The sequence below is a fragment of the Varanus komodoensis genome, unplaced genomic scaffold (genome assembly GCF_004798865.1).
Source record: "Varanus komodoensis strain SLA01 unplaced genomic scaffold, ASM479886v1 scaffold6_4, whole genome shotgun sequence".
NCBI lineage: Eukaryota > Metazoa > Chordata > Lepidosauria > Squamata > Varanidae > Varanus > Varanus komodoensis.
The window spans coordinates 16577975-16603929 of NW_025336347.1; the positions used below are offsets into that span (position 1 = coordinate 16577975).

General features: G+C 45.0%; 1 protein-coding gene across 2 annotated transcripts in view; it reads left to right on the forward strand.

The window, feature by feature from the left end:
• The window catches only part of FHIT (fragile histidine triad diadenosine triphosphatase), a 797037-nt gene that overhangs the window by 542611 nt on the left and 228471 nt on the right, over positions 1-25955 (forward strand). For both annotated transcript variants that reach the window (XM_044451960.1, XM_044451959.1), the window contains exon 3: positions 24101-24246. In XM_044451960.1, the coding sequence (XP_044307895.1) occupies positions 24101-24246 (146 nt within the window). The remainder of the gene's footprint in view (positions 1-24100; positions 24247-25955) is intronic.

The window sequence follows — 25955 nt, forward strand, 5'->3', positions numbered from 1 at the left end:
ACTTCAATACTTAAATGCTGATGGTACATAGTTGCCTCCTTTAGTGTAGAAAAAGCATATCAGAAATTTAGAACTCTAAGATGTCTTTTCCACCACTTATTTATGATGGGGCTAACCAAGACCTTATTGGTTGAAAAACAACTCCAAAGTATTTAAAGTTTTTAGCTTGTTCAATTGGCTGATTATCCACAGACCATCAGTGGACCCTGTGACTTCTAGAGAACACCATGACTTTAGATTTGTTGTTAATTAACAGCCAGGTTTTCTTCATGGCAATACTTGGAGAATGCCCTGAGCGATCTCAGACCAACTTTAGTTTGGGATAGGAGTACAGCATCATCTGTGTACAAAATGGAGATAGATTTTAAGCCAATTTAGGAGCATGCGATGGTGCAGATGTTAGATTCTCAACAATGTCATTTATATAGAGATTAAGCAATGCAAGAGCCAGAATGCAGCCTACTTTGGTGGGAAGAAAAGGTCCAGTGAGTTGTCCATCTGTGGAGCATTTCACATTCAGCCAGGTGTAGTTGCGTACGTGTATAATCAAAAAGAGAAGTCTTTTGTCTATAATTAGGAGATTTAATTTTCCCAGAGTCTAGTATGGGAAACTGAGTCAAGATCAGGTCGATAAAAGCTGCATACAACGCACCACCTGGTCTCCTAGCATTTTTATCAATTAAATGAGCTAGAACAAAGGTGTGATTTTCCATGGGTCTACCTAGTCTGAATCCTGTTTGCTCATCCAGTCACTTAGCTTGTTATAAAGATGCCTTGCATATAATGTACTAATTGCACATAGCAAACTAACTGGGTGATGATTTTCTGGATCCAATGTGAGGCCTCTTTAAATATGGGAGCAGTTAGCACAGTATTCCAGGCTTCTGGCAGTTTCCCTGTTGAATCAATAAATGTGAATAAAACCACCGGGAGAGGGGCTCAGCCATCAATATTGGATTCCAGAATTTCTGGAGGTAGAAAATCAATGCTTGGTGCTTTGTTACTTTAATTTCACCAGAGTCTAGTATGCTTTGCTACTTTTAGCTGAAAAATAAGGTTCTTAACCTCAGCCAGTGTTACTGGTGGGCAGTCTGGGAGATTTCCTGAAGTTCCCATTATTTGGGTGGTATTCACATCGGTGAGCAATAATATTGCATCCACGCATAAGGCCTAGTAGTGCATGCAGGGACCGTGCCACCTTTTCCTAGCCAGTGTGCTATTATAGACCGCAGAAGGAAGGTTCTCCTGCCATGAGAAGTCTTTATTAATGCCTGCCATGCTCTTTTCTCAGCTTGTTGTTTTTCTCTTTTATCAGAAGTTTATACTTTTGCCCAAGGGAAATGCATCCATTAGTCAAAAGGCCTGAATCTCCCCAGTTGTCTTTTGCCCTGTTTATACTCATTGTCAAACCACTTACAAGATGCTTGAGTTTTCCTTGAGATGTTATTCTTCCTGTTAAATCTCAATTGATATTGCAATCTATCAGTCAGAGTATTAAATAGATTTATGTCCTCAGAAGCAGAAGTGGTAGAGAGGTTTGCAGCATGGGTGGCTCTTACATCTTCTGTATGTAGAAGGTGAGCTATTGTTAAATTCACAGCTGGTGTCCACTTAATCCTCCTGCTCGTAGACACACCTAGACCTGTAGCAGAGTCTTGTTGGATTGTCAGGTAAGCTTTGTTATGTTCAGGTCATGCTAGTATCGTTAAAAGAACAGGATCACTTTTTGTATTAAAACCAACTTCAAACCCAGTGATGTGCTTATATGCAAAGTGAGAGATCGCTGCATAATCAATCACGCTATCTCCAAAACTTGAAAAATGGGAATATTCCCCATCTGCTGTTCCATTTAAAATGATCAAATCTCTCCTTCTTACATATTGGGATAAGCCCCAGATAATTATATCTAATATGCTTAGAATATTAGCGTAGGGGGCTTAACGTGTCCGCGTAGAAGAAGGAGGGACAGATGGTTGACACCTGTCCCTCCTTCTGGTTTTGTCCCCAGCCAGAGGGTGCCAGGTAGTCTTGTCAACCGCCCCTCGGGCCTGACGGTGCTGCTGCTCAATGCCAGGTCGGTCAATAATAAATCTTCCCTCATCCATGACTTGATTGTGGATGAGGGGGCTGACCTGGCTTGCATAACGGAGACCTGGGTGGGAGGGGGGGGATGTCGCCCTCTCTCAACTGTGCCTGCCCGGGTATCTGGTTCAGCACTGTTCACGCCCGGAGGGGAGGGGAGGGGGGGGTCGCTTTGGTCTACCAAGCCTCCATCTCTCTCATGGGACTTCCGGTCCCTTCGAGACCAGGGCTGGAGTGCCTCTACTTGGTGTTGGGCGACCGAGACAGATTGGGGATTCTGTTGGTGTACCGTGCACCCTTCTGCCCAACAGTCTCCCTGCCTGAGCTGACAGAGACCGTCTCGGACCTGGTGTTGAGGACCCCTAGGATGTTGGTCCTGGGGGACTTCAATCTCCATGCCGAGGCTAGTCTGACCGGGGCGGCTCAGGACTTCATGGCCTCCATGATGGCCATGGGGCTGTCTCAACATGTCTCCAGCCCGACCCATGAACGTGGACACACTCTGGACCTGGTTTTCTCGATGGGGCAGGAAGAGGGTAGTCTGAAGGTGAGGAATTTATGCTTGACTCCTCTGTCATGGTCAGATCACTTCCTGGTGAGGTTTGTGCTTGAGAGCAACCTCTCCCTCTGCAAGGGTGTGGACCTGATTGTGAGGGTCCGCCCCCGGAGCCGGATGGATCTGGAAGGATTCCTGAAGGCCCTGGGGGAGTTTCTGGCTGACAAGACTGGTGCTCCTGTCGAGGCTCTGGTCGAACTGTGGAACGGGGAGAAGACCAGGGCTGTGGACACAATCGCTCCTAAGTGTCCTCTCCCACTGGGCAGAGCCCGCTCTTCCCCTTGGTATACACCTGAATTGCGGGCGATGAAGCGGGCTGGGAGACGGCTAGAGCGTAGGTGGAGGAGATCATGGGATGAATCTGACTGAACACACTTGAGAGCCCACTATCGGGCCTATGCTGTGGCGGTAAGGGCGGTGAAAAAGAGGTTTTTTCCGCTTCCATTGCCTCCTCACAATGCCGTCCGGCGGAGTTTTTTCGAGTGGTGCAAGGCCTGGTTCGTCCAGGTCCTAAGGAAGATCGAGTTCCATCCTCAAAGGCCCGCTGTGACAACTTTGCCATGCATTTCAGGGAGAAAATCGCTCAGATTCGTCACGAGCTGGACACCACTAGTGAATCAGAGGTTCCTGGGGAGGTGCCAATGCTGCCGTCTGGTCCAGAATTATTGGATGAATTTCAGTTATTGTGGCCCGATGATGTGGACAAGGTGCTTGGACAAGTACGTTCCACCACTTGCCTATTGGACCCTTGCCCGTCTTGGTTAATAAATAATTCCAAGCATGGGATTGGGATCTGGATCTTGGAAGTGGTTAACACTTCTCTGAGGGAGGGTCGGGTGCCTGCCCCTTTAAAGGAGGCGGTAGTCTGACTGGTCCTGAAGAAAGCGTCACTGGATCCAGAGATGGCCACTAATTATAGACCAGTGGCCAACGTCCCGTTTCTGGGCAAAGTGTTGGAGCGGGTGGTGGCAGGACAACTCCAAGCACTCTTGGATGAAACTGATTATCTAGACCCATTTCAGTCCGGCTTCACACCCGGGTACGGTACTGAATCTGCCTTGGTTGCCCTGTACGATGACCTGTGCAGGGAGAAGGACAGGGGGAGTGCGTCCCTGTTGGTTCTCCTGGACCTCTCAACGGCTTTCGATACCATCGACCATGGTATCCTTCTGGATAGGCTAGCAGGATTGGGGGTCAGAGGCACTGCTTTGCAGTGGTTCAGCTCCTATCTCAATGGCCGATTCCATAAAGTGGTGCTGGGGGACTATGGCTCTGCACCATGGCAGAGCTATGCCATGGAGTACCGCAGGGGTCCATCTTGTCCCCTTTGCTGTTCAACATCTACATGAAACCACTGGGAGAGGTCATCAGGAGGTGTGGGCTGCGGAGTCATCAGTACGCTGATGATACCCAGCTCTACCTCTCGTTTTCCACCAATCCAGGTGAGGCAGTGGCTGTGCTGAACCGGTGCCTGGCCGAGGTAATGGGCTGGATGAGGGCCAATACACTGAAGCTCAATCCAGGCAAGACGGAGGTCCTGTTGGTTGGCGGATCGGGCTTTGGTGAGGGTGAATTGAACCTGGTCCTGAATGGGGTTGCACTCCCTCTTAGGGACAAGGTCCGCAGCTTGGGAGTGCTCCTCGACCCGGAGCTTTCATTGGAAGCTCAGGTGACAGCGGTGGCGAGAAGCACTTTCTTTCAGCTTCGGCTGATTCATCAGCTGCGCCCCTACCTGGAGTATGACTGCCTGGCGACAGTGCCACACGCGCTGGTGACTTCCCGTCTGGACTTCTGTAACGCGCTCTACGTGGGGCTACCCTTGAAGACGGTCCGGATACTTCAGTTGCTTCAAAATAGAGCTGCCAGGCTGCTGACGGGGACTGGGCGTTATGTTCACATGACTCCAGTCCTCCGTCAGCTTCACTGGCTTCCCATTGAAGTCCGGGTCCAATTCAAGGTGTTGGTGATGACCTATAAAGCCCTAAACGGCTTGGGTCCTGGTTACCTGAAGGAGCGCTTACGTCCATATATGCCCACCTGCCCCTTGAGATCTGCAGGAGAGGCCCTTCTCCGGGAACCCTCCGTGAAGGAAATTAGGAGGGTGAGTACTCGGAGGAGGGCTTTCTCTGCGGTGGCGCCCAATCTATGGAATGCGCTCCCCAGAGAGGTCCGCCTGGCGCCGTCGTTATTTGCTTTTTGGCGCCAGGTGAAGACCTTTTTATTTAAGCGTCATTTTAACTGTTAACCGTATTTGCTTACTTATCTGGCCAGGGTGACTTCTTTTATATTGTTATTTATTTTATATTGTTATTTATTTTATATTGTTATTTTATATTTTATATTGTTACGATTGTAATTTTTTATTACGTTGTAAGCCGCCCTGAGGCTTCGGTGAATGGGGCGGCATATAAATGTTTTAATTAATTAATAAATAAATAAATAAATAAATAAATAAATAAATATTGGGAGAAGCCACAGTTCAGGTAAATATCTGACTCTGGAATCTGTTCCTAAAGGTTATACAAGCTCACAACTCCAATGCCCAGGCAAGCAGTGAAATCTCCAGCAATAATAAATGCTGTGTCAGAATATGACAGTTCAAGAGATTCAATATAATTCTCAAATTCTATTGAATTAGCAGTTACCACTGACATCGACCAGCATGGGATGAATTTTCAGGAAAGTAATATGAACAGCGGTTGCAATAGAATTGCTTGAGCTCATAGCTGCTGTGCTTACCTCCGACTTTGTGGAAATAAAGCAAGCTAGTCCACCATTGGCCCCATCACCTTTCTCAGAGGAAATAGCCGGTAGAGAGAAGCATTTGTAACCATTAAGTGTTATAGGTTCACAGTGCCAAGTTTCTTGCAGCAAGACGATGTCAAAGCATTCAGTACAATTCAATAATTTTATGTTATGCTACTTTGAATGCCAGCCTGCTAGATTCCTTTAGGGTTGTGGACTTCCACTCTGCTTAAATGCCCTGACCTGTCTAAAAAAAATGCTATCTAGGGACCCAACCTATCATTTTTGTAGTTTCTCCAGTTCTAGGAGGGGGACTACCTATTTCTAGAGTGTCCAAAACCTGGTAGTTTAGTCAGGACTTTGAATTCTCATGGTCTAAGTTGTGACTGACTCTCATCCTTCATGGGTGATGGACTTTGAAGGTTGGCATTTGTAGATTTATAAGTTCCTGGGGTGGTCATCCTTTTAGCTATACATGCAGGTGAAACAATTAATAGGTGGTGTGTTGATTAACAAGAGATTCCAATATATTTTCTTTATCTTGCTGTTGAATTTGAATCAACTTGGACTGTAACTTATTTAGTGATGATATTGCATGTTCCTTATTGGGAAGTTTGGTAAAGGAGCTTAACAATTCTTCCGATGTAGACCACTCAGATGAATCTGAGGCAAAGTTCTCCTGGATTTCCTTCCTCCACACATGCATAGTTTTGTCTTGGTTTCTTGGGTTGTTTCTCTATAGTTTGATTTTCTCCTTTGCATACCATCAATGATTTTCTACACTGGGTTCTGCCTTTGTTAGCACCTGAGAAAATGCTGGAGTCAGGTGGAAGGACCTGATTCCTCATATTCTCCCTTTTTGAAGTAAGCAGAGGTTTTGTGACTGTATCCCTGAAATGCTGAAATGGGAGCACACCTTTCTGAACTAGTTGGGTCTTCCTTTTCATGATTAGAGCTGGGATTCTGTGGCTACTAAGAGTTAGGAGAATTCTCTTACAGTATCCATTGCTGATCAGGCCTTGGATTGATTTCAGATCTATGTCTCCAGCAGTGGGATCTAATAAAATAGATAGTACCCCCGTAAGGGTGGACTTCTATAGGGGAAACAGGCAAAGCACTGAGAACTTCACAAGATCTCTGCACTAAGGTGTTTGCATGAGCAGACTTGCTCACTTCTTTAGTTGTTTCCACACCATTTGGCAACATGTGATTAGGCATAGACGCAGAGCGAGTCAGAAGGGGTCTCCCGGACCATCTAGTCTGACCCCCAGCTTTGCTCCTCCTTAGGTTGTGTTACTGGAGGTTTAAGGCTGTGCTGGAGCTTGTAATCCCAACAAACTAACTTCTTAACAATGAAATCCAACACTCAGAGACAGTTGGGACTGTCTGCCTCATCGTCACACAGCATTCCTCCAGCTGTGCCACAATTCTGCCTGGCAACCTCTCTTTGGCAATTGAAGGAGTATTAATTTTATTAGCTTTGTCCTTCATTTTAAGTCCAGGGAATGTTTGCTCGGCTATTTTTGTGCACAACAGAGTGAGATGGCTCTGTAGGGGGATTGTGGCTTCTTTGGAAAGCAAAACGTAATTGACCGTGCTACTCTGTTTGAAAGTTACTGGTTCGGCATCCCGGTCCTCCTCAGGACACCTGTGTCTTTTCAGTCCTTGCATTCTCACTGCCCACAATTAAGTCCAAACAGACCCTCTGCAAAAAGCAATTCTTCATTAAAAAAAGAAGTGCAAACAGATAGTCTCGTCTCGTCTCTTCTCTTCTCCTCCCTCGCTTTTCTTTGGTACCTTCTGAGGAGCTGACATAACATCCAGGGCACAGGAGAAGCTGCTCAGTAAATCCAAATAAAAATACAGTGCTGCTCACACCGCCATCTTCTCCCCATAACTGGGGGACACCTAAAGTCCTTAAACCCCAAGTTCTTTCTCATCTAGAAATCTTCATGAAACTTGGGAAGTTCTTATCAAATAATGAGCAGAAGTCACACCCCACTTACCAGGCAAATTCCATAGGCCCAGCTATTCCCAAATTGGAAAAGACCATGATGTACCTGTGTGCCGTACAGCTGAGAAAGATGAGAAACCTATCAGAAGAAGGGTGGGGGTGATCCAAGTTCAGCACCACAAATGTACTTGACTGCACAGGGATTCACCCTGAAGAGCAAAACACTTGGGATCCTGGAGATGCTATGTCCAAAGGCGCAGAGTTCCAAGGATAGTCCTTGGGCAAAACTAAGGTAAGGATGTCCCAATGTTATTAAATCATCCCATCAGCAGGTGTCAGCTTAATGTCAGGATCTTGCATGAAAATCTTGTTCACTTGCAAATTCTCAGTTGCACTGATATTCGCTTTCCCAAATTGCCCCTGAAAAGTTAAAAAAAAAAAACTGAACTGGAAGTCCACATCATTCATGCAACTTGGACAAAGCCACCCCACTGTGGAATGCATAGGTCAAATTCAAAGACATCTGAACTTAGTTGAATCCCTTGTGAATCTCCAGCATTCTGAGCTGGAGGTCTGTAACCTTGCTGGATGCTACCCGTTACTGCACAATGCATCATGCCCTGTGTTTTCCTCACTAGGACTCCGTTATTGTTGTCACATGACATCAAGCCATTTCCAACTGAGAGTGGCCCTAGGAATGAATGTCCCGCTCAGCTTTTATAAATTCAGGGCTGTGGCTTCCTTTATGGAGTTGATCCATCACTTACTTGGTCTTCCTTTTCTTCTTTTGCCTTCAACTTTCCCCAGTATGATTGTCTTCACCAGGGATTTTTAGCTTCTCCTGATGTGCCCAAAGTATGGCAGGCTCAGTTTTGTAATTGTTTTCTTCTAGGAAAAGCTCTGGCTTGACTTGATCTAGGATCCACTTGCTCATCTTTTTGTCATTCCAGGATATTCACAAAGCTCTCCTTCTGCACAAAACTCCTAGGACGAGAAAGGTGGCTTGATAACATTAGGAACCCAGTGGAGAGTAAAGTATCTGTGTATTCTGGAGCTCTTTCAGAGAATGAAAATCCCTCTGAGATCTTTCTTAATGGAGGAGAGCCAATGTGCACCATGACTTGGGTTTTTTTGGCCTGGCAGTGTTGGTTCTATTTTAGGTTACCCTTCCCAGACAAAATTGAATTGTTTGAATCAAGGTACCCAGCAGATTCTCAAAATGTCAGTGAATCTGAACCCCCCAGCTAGCAGTGAATCCTGCTCCTAGATCTCCTGCTTGCATTCCCAACTCCATTGGCATCCTGCTGGCAGAAGTGGAGTTTCCTTCTCCTGGAAATGCTGCACAGTGAGTCTGAAGACCCTAATGAAAGTGGGCGCTGTGTTGTGGGGGAGAGGAGTCCCCTCCAAATGGGGTAGAAGACCTCCTGAGAGCAAAGCCTTTCCTCTCGCAAAAGGACCTTTCACTTGCAGAAGGCAGATCCCGGTTGCAACATTTGGCCGTTGGTGACACCTCTCCCTTCTTACTGAGGCCTCCAGGACTTGCCTCTCCATCCCCTTCTATCTTCTTGAGGCTCACTTGTCACACCGCATACCTGTCTGTTCTGATGGAACCGCGTGACTTGCGCAAGCAGCTTCGTGGGATTAGGCTGTCCAAATGATTTCTAAGCGACTTCTGCAGGTTATGAGACTAGTTGCATTAAGTGATGGGTTGTGCCAAGGCTATAAAATAGACTCCGTCTGGCCTATGTTTAGAGCATCAACTTTATCAGTGTAGCACACCCAAATCTCTGCTGGAGATTTATATTGATTTCCTTTTGTTCCGCTGGAATGGATAATTCTCACTCTCCCAGCTTAAATCCTGCTTTCTGTATTCATGTAAACATGCACAAAGCTGCTATATCAAGATTGCTGATGTTAAGATAATTTGATTAATCTTAATGATTTTTTCTTATGAATACCAAGAGGAGGCAGAAGAGATTAGGAGTCAAAATAAAGCAAGAAAAGTACCTTGTGTGTGGCTGAATAATCTAAACCAACAGATCTAAAATTTATTTGTTTATTAGAAAACAAGAAATCATTTCCTGCAGTCATCCATGAGATCATTCTTTTGGCCTGTGTGTAGGTGTTTTAAAAAAAGAACATGTTTTTGCAGTTTTGTTATTCCCTTTGGAATTAAAAGGGACATATTTTTCTTACTGATTTCCTTGGAGGCATCTTGATTTGGTCTTAGTGGTTTGCTGAAATGAGAAGGTGTTATTCTTTCCCTCTTTGCCAGATGTGATAGGGCTTGTCATGAACATGGATGGGGCTGTTCAGTGCTTGATTCTGATGGAGCATAACGTAATTTTTTGTTCTGGAGGACTGTTTAGCATTTGGAAGATATGCACATGGCTTCTTCCTTAGCTTTACTGAGACTTTATCAGAGCTGGGGAAGTCAAACAAACCTGGAACAGATTCAAAAGAGTTTGGATTGCTATGGCTCTGAGACCCACATTCTGCACTTGCCTGGATTTTCCTAAATCACACAGATTCTCTGGACTTCCAGTGCAGATTTTTAACTTTTGGGAATGTTATGCAAACTTAGTCCTGAAAAATTACAATACAATAAAATAACCAAAAGTGTATATTTCCTCTTACACAAACATGTGAAAAGGCACGATTTGGGAGGATGCACACATTTTGTGCAGTGTTGTACATTTTCAGAAGTGCAGATTTGCATGAGTGTATGTAAACACAAATGGGGGGGAAACCAAAACTTTTGTGAGTGGGAGAATAACAGAATGGCCAAAGGTGCCTGACAGTCTGGGAGATGAAGATCGAACAGGTTTAACAAATCTGTTAAGGCTAGGAAGTGGCTGGATCAGTTCTGGTTTTGGTCTGTGTCAGTTTTACGTGCCTGTTCAAATTGTTCTCACAAAATACATATTTCTCAACCTTTCATCCTAATACACACATTTCATATGCTGCTGGTCCATATCTGAGTCAAAACTGCACTGAAAACATTCAAGTAGCACGAATTAAGAAGTGTCACTGTGTTCTTATTTACTCGTCCACGCATGTTCAGGAGGATCCAGACTGCTTCTTTTGACAGAGCAGGCCAGGTGAAATCTTCACACACCTCCAGGCTGGGCCAGACTGGATCTGTGCTTAATCACACCTACATCTAGCCGAGTCTCACATATTGTAGTGCCCAAGTGCCTTGCAGTCAAGTGTGCTAGAAATGGCAGCTAAGCTCCTGACCTGTCTGTAGCATAGAACAGCTTCCAGTACACATCCCAGGCCTAGCCAGTGCAAAATATAATTGAATTGCAAATTTATTGCAACTCATTTTTGGTCAGGATCTGCCCAATTCACTCCTTCCAAACCAAATGTGGATTCAGATTCATTCTGAGGCTTCCAAGGCTGCAATGTGATTCCTGTGATTTGTGGGCCCTCAACCCGTCGCAAGCTCAACAACATGCATGCATTTGAAATATGAACATGAACAAATGCATACTTCTTAAGACAGTGCACAAATCACCTTGATCAATGGGAGATAAATGTGTACATTTGAAAAATGTGCAACCACTGATGAAGGTGTATGGGCAACATTATGCAATAGACTTTGTTATTCTCCCAACTAGCATCTTAGAGCTTTAAACTCTAATAGTCAGCCACAAATTGGACCTGTAATAAAATGTTGGTGTGTCCACTATCATTTATTTATTCACAAGCTCCCAGCAGCCATATGCTATTTAGGATATTCCATTCCTTTCCCCTCACCCCTGGATCACGTACCTGATTCTCCCATCGGAAATCAGCATTCCGTGGCCACTGAACATGCTCAGTCCTTTGTCTGCATGCACACCTACCTTGTATTTTTTTCCCTAAAGAGGCAGTACTTCTGCAAAGTGTTGGATTTCCCTAGGCCTGTGTTTGCTTCCTTTTTCTTTATGGACGGTGCCTAAAAGAAGAAGCTCACTATAAGTGGATAGGATGTCTTGCTTTTAGGGACACTTGAAGAATTCATTCTCTGAGAATCTGGATACCAGTCATCCTGATCTGCCTCTCTTGAAGTGATGGGTATTATCAGGTTTCACACATAAGAAGATAAGAAGGAGCCCTGCTTCTCCAGCCCTCCATTGAGGGTGTCCAACCAGCTGCCCTTGGAAACCCAAAAGCAGAACATTCAGCGAATGGGGCGGCATAAAAATGTTTTAATAAATAAATAAAATAATAAACATGACTGCAAGAGTGCCCTCCCACCCATGTTCCCCAGAAACTGGTCTACATAGGCATCCTGACTCTGACTGGCAGGTCTAGTAGCCAGGAATTTGACCAATCCCCTTCTAAAGCCCTCCAGATTGGGGGACTGCTACACCTTGTAAAAGTAAGTTCCAATTATACCTTCATTTTATCTGTCCTCTATCTCCAACCCATCAGCTTCATGGGGTGACTGTGAGTTCTAGTTTTATGAGGGACAGAGGAAAGTATCTCCCTGTTCACTTCCTGCACAACATTTTGTACAGCTCTATCACGTCTCCACTTACATGCCTTTTTAATTTCCTAAACAAAATAACCCCAGCTGTTGTAATCCTTCTTCATAGGGGAAATATGCAATATCCATTTTTACGTGTAGTAACCAGAACTGTACATAGTATTCTAAGTGCAATTGCATAATACTTTGGATACAGGAAGAATAATATTGGCAGTTTTGTTTTTACTTCTTTTCCTGATTTGACCTAACATGGAGTTTGCTGCTTTCACAGCAGCCACACACTGAGTTGATGGCTTTGTTGAGCTGTCCACCACAGCTCCAAGAGTTCTTTCTGGGCCAGTCTCTGCCAGTCCAGATCCCATCGGCTTATAGCTGGAGTCGGGATTCCCCTTCTCCCTGTGCATCACTTTATGTTTGCTTAGACTGAACTGCATTTACCATTTTGATGTCCATTCCCGCAGTCTAGAAAAATCTTAGACACTCTTCACAATCCCTTTTTGTTTTAACCACCCTAAATAATTTGATGTCGTCTGCAAACTGAGCCACTTAATTTCCTATTCTGAATTCCAAATCTTTTATTAATAAACTGAGAAGCATTGGTCCCAATTTGCAGTGCCTTCCCAGGCACAAAGAAACATTAAAATACATTTGGAATGCAAATGTTCAGATAATATTTTTAAAGATAAACTACATCTAAAATGCATATTTTGACAGAAAATACATTTAGAGATTAATGTTTTGCATCAAGAAATGCATTTAATTGTGATATTTATGTGCATTTTTTTAAAAAGGAACAACAACAGATTAATCTGGAAGGATGGAATAGTTTGATGAACAAATGTGTATAAATGTGACCCTGTGCAGAAATACACGATCTATTCAAATGTCCTTGCCTGTCAGTTGATTTGGGAAGGCAAAAAAAGAAGCAGCTGTCATTGAAAATGCCTCACCTACAGAAAGCCCTCTTGCACACCGCTTTCCTTGGGGAAAAGGTTTACATTGTGCCAGGTTGTGACATTGTGCCAGGTTGTGCAGCCTCTTTCTGCATGCAGTGGCGTATGTATCCTACCATTCAGACACAATATGAAGGAGACGGTGAGGCCTTCAGGCTGAGCGCTGCCGTAATCTCGGCGGAGGTCTCTTGCCGAGAGCCATTCTGCTATAGGTATTGTGATTCAGTGGGGAAGATGATCACAAGCCGACATGCGAATCAGCAGATATTCTTTTTAAGGCAAACATGCCCCGCGCATAAAAAAGAGGAGAGGCCTCTTCCAATATGGCCGTGCTTCCCAGAACGAGCATAAGCAAGGGCAGGGCAAGGGCAGCGAGAGATGGGTGCCGTTTGCAGCAAGAGGGCACCACTTGGCACCTTGTTTAGGGTGCAGACCATGCAGGTTTACACAGGCGACAGGCCTGCAGCTCTCAGCATAGCCCAGCCGGCTCTGCTGGGAGTCGCAGGGAGTCGCAGCCCCCTTTTCCGTTTCGGCGTTTGTGGTGTCGCGTGCCCCTGACTTATGGTGACCCTATGGATGAAAGGCCCCGAACTGTTCTCGCTGAGCCTGCTCCGTCCAGCTCCTGTGGCTCCCTTTATGGAGTCGGGCCATCTCATGTTTGGTCTTCCTTTTCCTCTTCCCCAGGGAGTTTAATGCGTGGAACTCAAGGCAGGCTCCCGAACGGCCACACGAGGCCTGCAGCCTCAGAGGCCGGATGCTCTGTACGCGAGCAGCTGGGAGCACCAGCAGGAGGGAGCCGGTGCACGTGTGTCTAGAGGGGTTCCTTTCTGGGTAGCTGGGTGGTCCCGGTGTGGACAGGATGCTGGGCTGGAGAGAGCCCTGCTCTGATTTGGCACAGAGCAGATGTGGAAGACTCGCTTGGCCCACGAACTGAGGCAGCTCCTTGCGTGAATGCCATGGACAATGGCTGCTCTCCCCGTCCCATCCCAGGCAGGGCTGGTCGAGCCACCGAAGACACAGACCGCAAGAACACCTGCAAGTAGCCCATCCCTTCTATTGGGTCTTTCCTCCCGTCGACACAGCATGCTTGGAAACACTAAGGTGGATGGTAGCGCTATTCTGATTTTGCTTGAAGCCAGCAGGGCAAGAATTTGAGGCCTGCCTCAAATGAATGGAAGGAGACAGGTAAAATGATTGCAGGGGGACACGAGGGAGCTTTCCGTTCTGGCTTTTCTCTTTTTCTTCAGTATTTAAACAAACAAACAAAGCCAAAGCTGTGGCTGCTGCTGCTAGGACTGGGCATTCTGTTAATCAGGACTCCCTCATGCACACTCATGCACAAAAGAGTTCCATTCATATTTAATTCAGATTTCCTAATTAAAATTAACCTTAATCCAAATGAATCCATCTTTAAAAATTCTTGCAGCGTGCTCTTTTCCTATTTATTTCTATTCAGATTAACTAGGCTTGACTTTCGACCATGTGTTTGCACTGAACAGGTGCAGAAAAGGAAACTGCTGATGACGGTGGAGGGAGAGGAAGCTCATTCTGAAAGTAGCACAGAAGCAAAGAGCTTTCTGTTTAAGTCCCAGCTTGCATGGCTGGCTGAATTTGTCGAGGCAGCTGGGACATGGCCTGGGAGCAGGGCAGGGCTGCAAAGTGCAGTTTGAGGCCGCTGTCAAAGCCCCGCTCAGCCTCTTCCAAGCAGGAATGAGTCTTTTAAGGTGCAAACTGGGGCACCTGGTCGCATCTGAGACTTCAACCTGCAGAATACCTACTTTCAGTTCTCCCCGCTGGCCCAAGTAGGCAGATCCTTCCAAGAAAGAGGGGGAAAGCACTTTGAAAATGAGGATTTCAAAAGGCAGCGGACTGGAAATCAGTGGTGGGGAGAGGAAAGTAGCCCCCTTCCAAAAATTATTGGGGCAGCAATTTCCTTGCTACACAGGGCAGGACTTTTGCCAAATGGCGAATTTTGCCTCTGCTGATTTTAAAAATTATTTAAATATTTTACTCTGATGCATTTCATTGAGGATGGAAATCAGTGGGTTAAGGTGGGGAAAAAGGCTGAAGATGCACATCAGTTGCTGGGCAGGCAAATCCCCCCTCCCCCAAGGCCTGTCAGGGCAAGAGGGACCGTGAGTGTTGCCTCTGAAAAGTGCTTTCTTCTTTAAAAAAGCCCATTCATATCCCATTGCGGGCCAAATCAAAATGGAGAAGAGCAGCTGCAGCCATCCTCATGAACCCCGCAGTGCCCCTGGGCTCAGTGTTGGGGCGCCAGAGGCATCCTGGGGTACCAGGCGTGGTGGAGGCTGCAGCAGCCGCTCAGCTCAGCCCTTTCCTCGGTTTGTGAGCCGGAAAACCCTGCTCAGCCCGGGAGAGCAGCTGGAGGGGTGCCACGGCAGGGTGACCGGCAGGCTCAGCAGAGCCCCTGCAGGAGATGTGGCTGTCATCTCAGGAGGCCAGGTGTGCATTGCCAAGAAAGGGCCAAAAGAGGATGCCGCCTTACATGTGTTTCACCCACGCTGGTTTCCACAGAAGGCAAACCCGTTGATTTCCTAGCCGAATCGTCCCCTAAAATGCTTACATTAATCGGCACCCCCTCCAGGCCACCCAAATCAGTTCTGTAAACTAATTATCCCCAGGATGATGCGGCTCCTGCTGCAAAATGAATTTTCTTTCAATCAGTTGCCCCCATGGAGATCAGACCCGCACTTGCTTATCCCCCGTTGGATCGAATTGCAGCCATGCACGGCATTTTTCTTCCAATGACAGTGCTGGGAGTCGTGGTAGGAGTGGAGGACGCGGGGTACTTGGCCCATCTGTCTTCGCTTCGCTTTGCCTTTTTACAAAGAAATATGACTTGAAGAACAGGCAAAGTCGAGGCGTGACAATCGCTCAGCTGAGCTGCCTGTCAGACTTCAAATATCTCTGGAGAGGATGGCAGGGTAGAAGGGAAAGGACACGGCTTTCCCTTCCTTTACATGGTAATGGTATGGCAAAATAAATGCTCGTTTTCTCTCCTAGCATTTGCCCTGTGAAGAAAGCAAACAGCGCCTTCCCTTCCTAAACAGGGGCATTTAAAGTCTCAAGTTACGCCACTCACCAGAAGGCTCGGCTCGGCTCAGCTGCCACATCAGGGGCATCTTGGCAGCTCATTACGCTCTGACAAGAGAAGCAGCCTCTTTCCTCCTTGCCCCTGGTCACACATCTTGAATCTGGACTTTTCTGCAGCTTTTGCCCCTAAAATGCCAAGTCGTGCAGGATCACTGGGGACACCTGGCTGCACGACTGTCACTGTTCATGCCACTTCCATTTTCTTGGGAAAGAGGCACCAGCTAAGTGTAAGAAGCTCTCCCAGGACCCCTCAGACCTGCTCCCAAATCCACCCTGTTTGAAAGGGTTCTCTTTCAGGCCCTCTTCTCCGTCACTAGCATTGATGGGTTTCCTGACAGGGAAGGAGAATTTGCTGAGCTGGGTCTGGCTGCCGTTGCAATTTCTTCACAGTGTGTGAATTCAGATGGAGAGGGGCTAACACCGTATACCTGAAAGAGCTTCAGGCATCAGAAAGCAGCAAGGTAGCTTTCTTGGTTTGCCTGGCAAAGATCAACCCTGTTGTCTTATCCTGCCTCTTCTTATGCTTTATACACATCAAGTGATTTGCTCTGCTAAGAATCAGCTACTTCACTGGTCCCCATGAAAGGGAATTCTTCTCTCTGCTGTCAGGATGTCACTCCCTATAAAGCATTTGAGTTTTCCCTTTTGAAGCCGTCCTTTTCTCTCTTTTCGAATGATCCTATTTAAAACAGCAACAGTTTCACTCCCTTCCCTCTAAAAACGCGAAGGAATGCACTGCAGATAACATGCAGCATAAATGGACAGGAGAGCTGGGCTTCTGCTCTTTGAAGAATATCGAAGAAATATGACTTTAAGGTTTGAATGCTGAGGAGAGGAAAAGCTTTAATCAGAATAACTACATGTACAAGCCACTGCAAGTCAGCTTGGATGCAGAATGGGAGCCCCATTCAAATCAATAGGTAATATGCCTGGATGAGTGAGCAGAGACTTGTAGCCTAAAAATGGAATGGGAACAGGGAATACACAGCATCTCCTCTATCCATTGAGGAATCCTGCCTTTCCTCCAAGGAGTACAAGGAAATGGAACATTATCCTCCTCCATTTTACCTGACAATAACCCTGTGAGGTAGGTTGGACTGAGAGTTGGAGACTAGCCTAAAGTCACCCAGTGAGTCTCATGACTGGGGGGATTCGAACCAAGGTCTCCTCAGTCCCATCCTAGCATGAGACCAAATTGACTCTCGGCTGCAGGCAGTTTCTCAAGCTGTGGAACACGTAAAATAAATTGTGACCCAGTTAAATGGCAGGCGCTCTTCATTCTGATCCTGTGGCACTTGAACACTTCTCTTTCTGCACCCCACAATGAATGGGGCTCCCTTGCCACACCTGTTTAGCAGAATGCAATGGCACCTGAATGAGATGGTGACAGTGAACTGGGACCAAGTTCTGAAGAGTGAGAAAAGATTCTCAGGAATGTCTGCCAATAAGAGGCTTGGAACCCACAGGAGGTATGCTGAGTTAGGGTTCATGGAAGAGAGGCCAGGTATACATAGAAACACATACAGCCAGATAAATATCAACATTAAAGCTCACTGGGTGACTTTGGGCCAATCACAGACTCTCAACCCAACCAACCTCACAGGGTTGTTGTTCTGAGGATAAAATGGAACTCTGTACATCTCCTTGGATTCCCCCCAAGAGGAAAAAGGGCAGGATAGAAATGCAATGTGATGATCAAGAACGTGTGTACGAGTATGACTACTGACCCTGATTAAAAGGCATGAATTCAAAAGCAGCTGTTCTTCAGAGTATTCATTGCTGGGATTTCAGGGAGAGAGAGACAGAGACAGAGACGCTTCAGAAGTAGAGATGCTTCCACAAAAATCAACCTGCTGTCTGAAATATGGGCAAGCAGGATGGGAGTTTGTCTTCCTCAGCTTCCCAAGGGGTCACCCTTCAAAATATGTAATTTGAAAAAGTGGGCCTATGTGGATAGATGGGCTGTAAGAACTAGGGGGAAGTAACTGGGCTCATCTACTCTAGGAAGAAAAAATACAGAAATGGCTTTGGATAAGTAAAAGCTTCCTAGAACAAAAGCAGAGTCCGTTTCTTCACCTTGCCTTTGAATAGCTGGGCAAAAAGTCTTGGATAGAAGCTTCAGGAGCAAACTAAGGAGAAGCGTTTTGAATATTGGAAGAATTGGTCAATGGAATGTTTATTAAAAGATGTTGTGGTATTTGCATAAGGAGAACCTTCTCATAAACTGCATAATCATTCGTAAGGGCTGGCTCAGGTCTAATTAATCCTGCCCTATCACAGTTGCAGGGATGGCTTCTGGGGCTGCCACAGGTCCTTTCTACTGTGGTTATTCTCCAGTCATTTATTTATTTAATAGATGTATATCCCACCTTTTTTCTCACAAAGAATTCTGAGCGGCTTCAGTCATTTTCCTTCTGCTCTGAATCTTATGGCTGCAACAACCCAGTGAGGTAGGTTGGGCTGAGAGTCTGTGGCTGGCCAAAGTCACCCAGTTGGCTGCATGGCTGAGTGGGGACTGGAGCCCAGGTCGCGTGAGTCTCATTCTATAATGGAACTAGAATCAAATCTGTCCACTACCCAACAACTGAGAACTTCCTTGGCGTGCTTCCTTGGGACCTTTGGAAGGTGGATGGATGCTCATGAAAGGAGCATGGACACTGTGCCGACTTTGGAAACCATTTCCATGTGTGTTGTTTTAGGCCTCTCTGTACGATCCACTTTTTGCCTACTTGTTTTTAGTATTTGAGAGGCAATGGGCAGATGAGCTCACAGCATTGTGTGTGTTTAGAAGAACTCCACTGTAGCCTCATTTTGGTGATCAGAGTTGTGACTCAAAGTAGAATGTTCTTCCCCTATCTTCCCTCGCTTCTTTTCCTTTTCAAAGCAAGCCCAGTTTTTTTTTCACTGTTTTGCACTGCTTTCCAGAAATCTTTAGCAATCTTATTTGTCCGATCTAGTTTTCATGGGAATTCTTGCCTCCTCTCCAGCCTGTCCCCATCCTGTCACTTTAATCTTTTCAAACCTGGTTAACCTAAAGTCTGATTATCCTTCTGTATAAGAAGGGGCAAGCTTAGCACAATGGAAACTTCAGCAGGAGCCCCCCCCCCCCCCCCCATGCGGATCAGTTCCAAGCCCCCACAGACGATGCCTGAAACCACAGATACTAGCAACTGCTATACAATAGCAAATGGGCACCCACAGGTGGTGGCAATGCGCGGTGAGCTACAAATTAAACTCAAATAAACTAAATACATTTCTTTTTCCCAATGTCATTCGTTCTTACTTGTGAGTTGTGACTTTACAACTTCTCTTTTGGGCCGAGGACAACCACACTGAACTGCAACGTTTTGCAGTTTTGCTCATGCAACGTTTTGCTCATGCATATTCAGCCGTAGTCCTGAGGGGCCTCGCTCACTTTTCCCACCCTGTGAGCATGCTGGGAAGCAGCGGCAGTCCTAAGAGCTGCCCCACTAAGACCGAAGCCTGGACTCTTCCGTCAGGCGGCCACCGGCCCCTCCGGGGGCATTTGCTGAAGAAAGGGACAGGGCCCATGAAGATCTCTACTGCAGATGACCTGCCTGGATTGGCCAGGTTTTTGCCCACCTGTCTCCTCTCCTGCGACCCTGCCTGCTCTGAGTTTTTCTGCCTGAGCGTTTTTCTGAAATCAGATGCCCTCCTCCCCTGATACCGTCCAGAGAGCTTTGGTTACTGGGACATTTAAAGGTGCAGTAAAGATGCAACCCTTGCCTGTTTAAGCAGAACAGTGCCCAGCATGTTCCAGCCAGCATGAACATTTCAGTCTAACCATGCACGGTCTTGTGCTCTAATTTAAATACATCAACATGAATATGCTAAGAATGAAGAAATTGCTGCTACACCAGTTTCACAGGCCTTGTTATCCCAGATACTTCAGGAATCTGTGAGTTCTGATACAAAGAAATTGCTCTAAACCTCCCAGAAGAAGCTTCCTTTGCTTCTGACTTTGGTATTTCCCAAACATTCCAATCCAGTTCTCAAGCCAAAACCTGAACTAAAACAAAATAAATTTAGAAAGGGGCACTGTGAGAGAAAAAATTATTTAAAGTGCAATCCTATGCACTTTTTACTAGAACTGTGAATGCCACCAACCAGAGTCTTGGGTAAAAGTTATATATATTGAATTAAAGAATTCTGAATCCAGGCATTTGTTTTGAGTAGCGGGGATGCATATAATCCTTTCCCACACAATCACAGTAATGGCAAGATTGGCAATGTTGCTGATTTTGTCCGTTTATAAGAAACAAGTGAAATGCCCTCTCACTCACATAATCTATATTCATATCAGTATCTTATTTGTATTTCATTAAAGACTCCCAGTACAATATAAAATTTGAAATTGGTAAAAATTAATCCCATCCCTAGCCGAGACTCTAATTCCATATGGTGCATAAAGGCAAGAAGAATTTAGATCTAAGGAGAGCAGGGTTGTGGAAATCTGAAAGACTTTTTACTGAAGAAGGCAAGCAAGAAAGAAATAAAAACTGAATGTTAGACACAATTTTGCTAGAGGTAAGTGAAAATATATTCTTCATTTATAAATGGTTCACTGACCCATAACAATAAAGCGCTGCTGCAGAAGAAGGGTAATTATCTACTTAAGTGTTAGACACCCTGAGGTAAAGTCTTCCCATCTTTCCTTTTGAAAAATGAACTTGGATTAAACAAATGTGCTGCTTCCGGTTTTTTAGTGTTGACATGAATTTCCCTTATTTATGAGCAAAATTAATTAGTTTCCCTATTTCTTTATTCCTGGTATGAAACTCTGCACTGCAACTTTCCTCTTTTCCCTTTGGCTCCTGGTTCAACCAGTGGCATAAATTACGAAGGCACTTTCTACAGCATGCTGGAAATACTAGCAAAGAAATGACTGGAGTTTTATTAAACCCTGAAGCTCTTTTTGCTGCAGGCCGAGGAATAACTGCACAAAAGCTAAAAAGAAATCCCATCTGCAAATCAACTTATTGTTTTCTAATACCTCTTAGGCTAAACAAATGTACATCCATATATCCCGGATAAGAAACCCTGAGAAAATTTACTAAGATGTCTTACTGTATCCAGTGGATCCTGTTCCATGGGAAATATGCATAGATGGCCATAGATGGCATTTTAAACCACTAAAAGCACAATCTTACATGCATCTTGTGGTAAGTGAGTACTAAGGCTGCACTCCTAAACCCACAGACTTAGCAGGAAGCTCAACGGAACACAGTGGGACTTGCATCTGAGTAGACGTGTAGCCAAACAGGAGATGGGTTGACTCTGTAACGGAAGCCACAGCCTTGGATTTACAAGAGCTGAGCAGGCAGCAGAGTTTGGAGGGAGCTCCTTCTCAGAGACATCTCAACTTCCAGCATTCCTCACGTTCCAGCATTTCAACTCACGGTTCCTGGAATCCCTCATCCAAAATGTCCAGTTGTTCAGTATGGTTCCTCATTTTTTAATCTTCCAATAGGAAATCGTTATCATTATCACCACCACTTAGAAACTCTGTTTGGATGACCCAAACGTATCATCAATAAACAAAGCCAATTAAATCAGTGGCCACAATCCAGTGTACGGCAGAACGTGCTTTAAGCTGCTGAAATTTCACCCCTGACTCTGGAGACTGTGTAATGCAAGGGAGGGGAAGACGTTTGTTTGCGTCATATTTTAAGAAGAACTTGCCTAATTTTACTCTTTCAAACCCAAAGCTTGAAAGTCACAGTCAAAGCTTGGTTTCTGTTAAAATTCACATTTCTTTCAATTAAGTTCTCCTGTTAATAGAACTATACACAAATCCACAGGGTGAAAATAGCACACAACATGCATATATCAGTAAAATTTGTATTAAAATGCATTCTGTTTGGAGCAATGCTTGCAAAATTTTGTACATTGGGCAAAACTGCATTTGAAAATAAGTATAAATTCTCATGGAAGCATTTTGAAGGAAAGAAACGTTCTCAACTTTGGGTGAACGCAACTTGACAGAGAACAAAGGGAAACTAAGAAAAATGAAATTGACAGATTTGTCTATCCCTACATACTACTTACCATGTAGTTTTAATTCACTGCTTCAAAACATGAATTTATCCTGCTCATATATTTGGCCGTATTTAATATTTACACATAAATTATGTATATGTGGTGAGCTTTCTGAACCGCCTTTCTGTTGCCAAAGTCTTGGACACTTTAGCCCACTTCAGATAGAGCTGTTCAAAGCTGATTTTTACAGCTCAGTTTATTTAATTATTTTACATTTAAATTCTGCCATTTTTCCTGTAATAAACCCAAGGTAGGTTAGGCTGAGAGTCAGTGACTAGCCCAAAGTCATCCAGAAAGCTTCATGGTCAAGTGGAGAGTAGAACCCAGATCTCCTGGATCGCAATTCACCACACTAATCACTGCACCATACTGGTTGTCACTGGGCTGAAATTCTAAATCTTGACCTAGGAATTAGTCCTGTTGAACTCAGTGGAACTTCTGCATAGATCTGCTGACCAAATGTTCTCCTTTGCTCACTGTCATTTATGAAATTGAGAACTCCGAAACCAAATCTTTGTCTAAGATGTTCTGAGTAATCATGCATAGATCCTCTTCCTTCCATAGGTGCTGAGCATCCAGGTATGCCAGGCTTTCAAGTTCCCATCAAGATCACACAACGTGTGAGTACAGGACTGTTTGGGTGAAGTTTGTTTATTTATTTATTTAGGAGACTTCTATGCCGCCCCATTCGCCGAAGCCTTGGGGCGGCTCACAACCATAAATAAACTTCTGTAGAATAATATAAATTAACAATATAAATTAAGTCGCCCTGGCCAAAGAATAAAATGAATAAATAATATTAACAATTAAAATAACATTTGAATAAAAAGGTCTTCGCCTGGCGCCGAAAAACAAATAACGACGGCGCCAGGCGGACCTCTCTGGGGAATGCATTCCATAGATTGGGCATCACTGCAGAGAAAGCCCTCCTCCAAGTACTCACCCTCCTAATTTCCTTCACGGAGGGTTCCTGGAGAAGGGCCTCTCCCGCAGATCTCAGGGGGCGGGCAGGCATATATGGACGTAAGCGCTCCTTCAGGTAACCAGGACCCCGTTAAGAGCTTTTTAGGTCATCACCAACACCTTGAATTGGGCCCGGACTTCAGTGGGAAGCCAGTGAAGCTGACGGAGGACTGGAGTCATGGGAACATAATGCCCAGTTCCTGTCAGCAGCCTGGCAGCTCTATTTTGAACCAATTGAAGTATCCGGACCGTCTTCAAGGGCAGCCCCACGTAGAGCGCGTTACAGAAGTCAAGTCGGGAAGTCATCAACGTGTGTGTCACTGTCACCAGGCAGTCGTACTCCAGGTAGGGGCGCAGCTGATGGATCAGCCGAAGCTGAAAGACAGCGCTTCTAGCCACCACTGTCACCTGAGCTTCCAGTGAAAGCTCGAGGAGCACTCCCAAGCTGCGAATCTTGTCCCTAAGTGGGAGTGCAACCCCATTCAGGACTAGGTTCAATTCACCCTCCCCGAAGCCCGATCCGCCAACCAACAGGACCTCCGTCTTGTCTGGATTGAGCTTCAGTTTATTGAAGTTGTCGATGGCAGTGCAGATGCAGCTATAAAATTGTTAGCAAACGTTATAGAGTTGAGAATTTTGAGGAAAATTAAGTGTTTCAAGATGACACAGTATGATACTCTTGGTGAGAAAATCCAATAACAGAAACATTCTAACTGACCAGCGTAATTTGTGATTTTTATTCCATGGTGCAATGTTTGTTTTAATTTCCTTTCTTTCAAACTCTTTTAATGATTCTTGCTGGAATATCGGGCTATCCGATATTTGTCGTTATTTGATTTTCGGCACCAGGTGAAGACCTTTTTATTTAAATGTCATTTTAATTGTTAACAATATTTACTTATTTATCTGGCCAGGGCGACTTATTTTCTTTTCTTTTATAACTTCTTTTATATCGTGTGTGTGTGTGTGTATATATATATAATTAATTTTAATTTTATATTGTTATTTTTGTATTGTATTGTATTTTATTATGTTGTAAGCCGCCCCGAGGCTTCGGCAAGGGGCGGCATAGAAGTGTTCTAATAATAATAATAATATCCAAAATCCAGCCAAACAACAGGCTGTATATCTTTCTCAAACTAGTAAATGATGGATTACCCAAACGTGCAGTTGTGCCTTAACTTTATCCAAACCAGATGTTCTCATTTGCCCTCTCCGTCCTGTGGAACGTTTCCGTGACCTGCGCCCTGAAGAAGTGGCTGATTTATTCTGTACTACACAGCTGGTTGGAAATGTGGTAGAGCAACATTTTGGTGGGACTTCACTCACCATATCAGTTCAGGTTAGTAAATGCATTTACTCTGGATCCCTTACCATCAGAAGAATCGTTTTGCCTTGTCCTATAATCCATTGACAAAATATGGATCTCAGGACAACAGAATGGTACATATGATCTGCAGTTTCCTGTGTGATGAGATTCACTATCACAACAAGTCAACAGAAAGTCAGTATTGTAGCTGCCCTTAGTGTGGGGGAAGGGGGAATGAAATAATTAATTCAGTGTCTTTGGAAACAATTAGGCAAGCACTATGAGATGGATGGAAATTTCAATGCAAACTGCAGGGATGCCTTTGAGGAGTTGGAAGGATGCATTCACACTTGATTTTGTACGTGGCATACATGGTACTGTGTCCCACTGGGCAGTATGATTGCCCTGAAAACTAGTGGAGTTATTTTGAACAGGGTGCAGGAATGAATTTCAAGGGCCCAGAAAACCAAACTCAAAACAACAAGTGATTTTTCCAGGGCCCAAATATCCTCTCCTGCTCATTTCTTCTCAGCGTGGAATTTCTGGCTTCCACTAGTCCCTGTCCTCACTCTTTGATCTCTTCCTTCATTGCTGGCTTCTTCCTCCACTGTTTTCTCCCTTCTCTCCTTAGAAATACATAAAAATCCAATGGGGGGCACTGGATTATAATAATCTGGCCACCTGGATTCCACTTCACTAGTCCTGCCTCAACACTGATTTGCTGTGGTGCAAGTACAGCCAGCTTGCAAACCTCCATTTCTAAGACTAACTGTGATTGGCAAGATGCTAATTTTAAACCGCTAATGAATTTGTGCAAAGAAGCAGCCAGAAACCACATGGCACTAGAGTGATTTCTGCTGAATAGGCTGATTCATGCAGATTACAATTTGTTTGAATAGGTCAATTTTCCACAAATCATGCTCACGCCACACGGTTTGTTTCCAGATGCCTATTTGTGCAGATTTCATTAGCAGTTAACGGATATGCACCAACTGTCGTCTGTCTTAGTGGTGGAAGTCCAGGGCTGGGGGGACCCTCAGTCTGCTTCTGATCAGTGGAATGGAAGAGGGCAAGAAATCTATTGAGCCCAGACTATCTAGATTACCCTGTTTTGCCCTGCCGCTCCATCACCCAGACACTTGAAAGAGTTACAGTCTCCATGGGCCACCATCATCCATCAGTTAGTCCAGGTGACAAAGGGGAGTGAAACAGGTTACAGGTTGTTCAGTATTACATGAGTGGATCCAGCTGGAGCCAGGGGTCAAACTAAGATGGCCCCCGGGAGAGCCCTTCTGATTCGCTGTGCTTCTATGTAACCAAAAAGTAGGAAGGATTCCCTTTACCTCTTCTGTTGCATCACTACGACTCCATCACTCACGCTCCCCTGTGAACAAAGGAAGGGAAAAGAAGGGGGGATTGTTTTCAGGGTGGCTTTGGGATGAGAGACAGGGACAATCCATTCTGAGATGTCAGATTCAGGCAAGAAATTCCCAGAAAAATCCCACATCAACCTAAGGAAAATCTCACAGAGTTCAACCATCTCTGATTGTTATTTCAACTCCTGTACACCTTGAACACCTGGAGGAATGTTGCCCATGGGTTCGCAATGAGTCGGAGACGACTTCGCGACTAACAACAACAACACCTTGAACATTATTTTGACTCTTGTACACCTGGAAACTTTTGTCCGTCATGGTGACTGATGTGCGTCAAGTAGGTCTGCCCGCCCACAAAGCAACAAT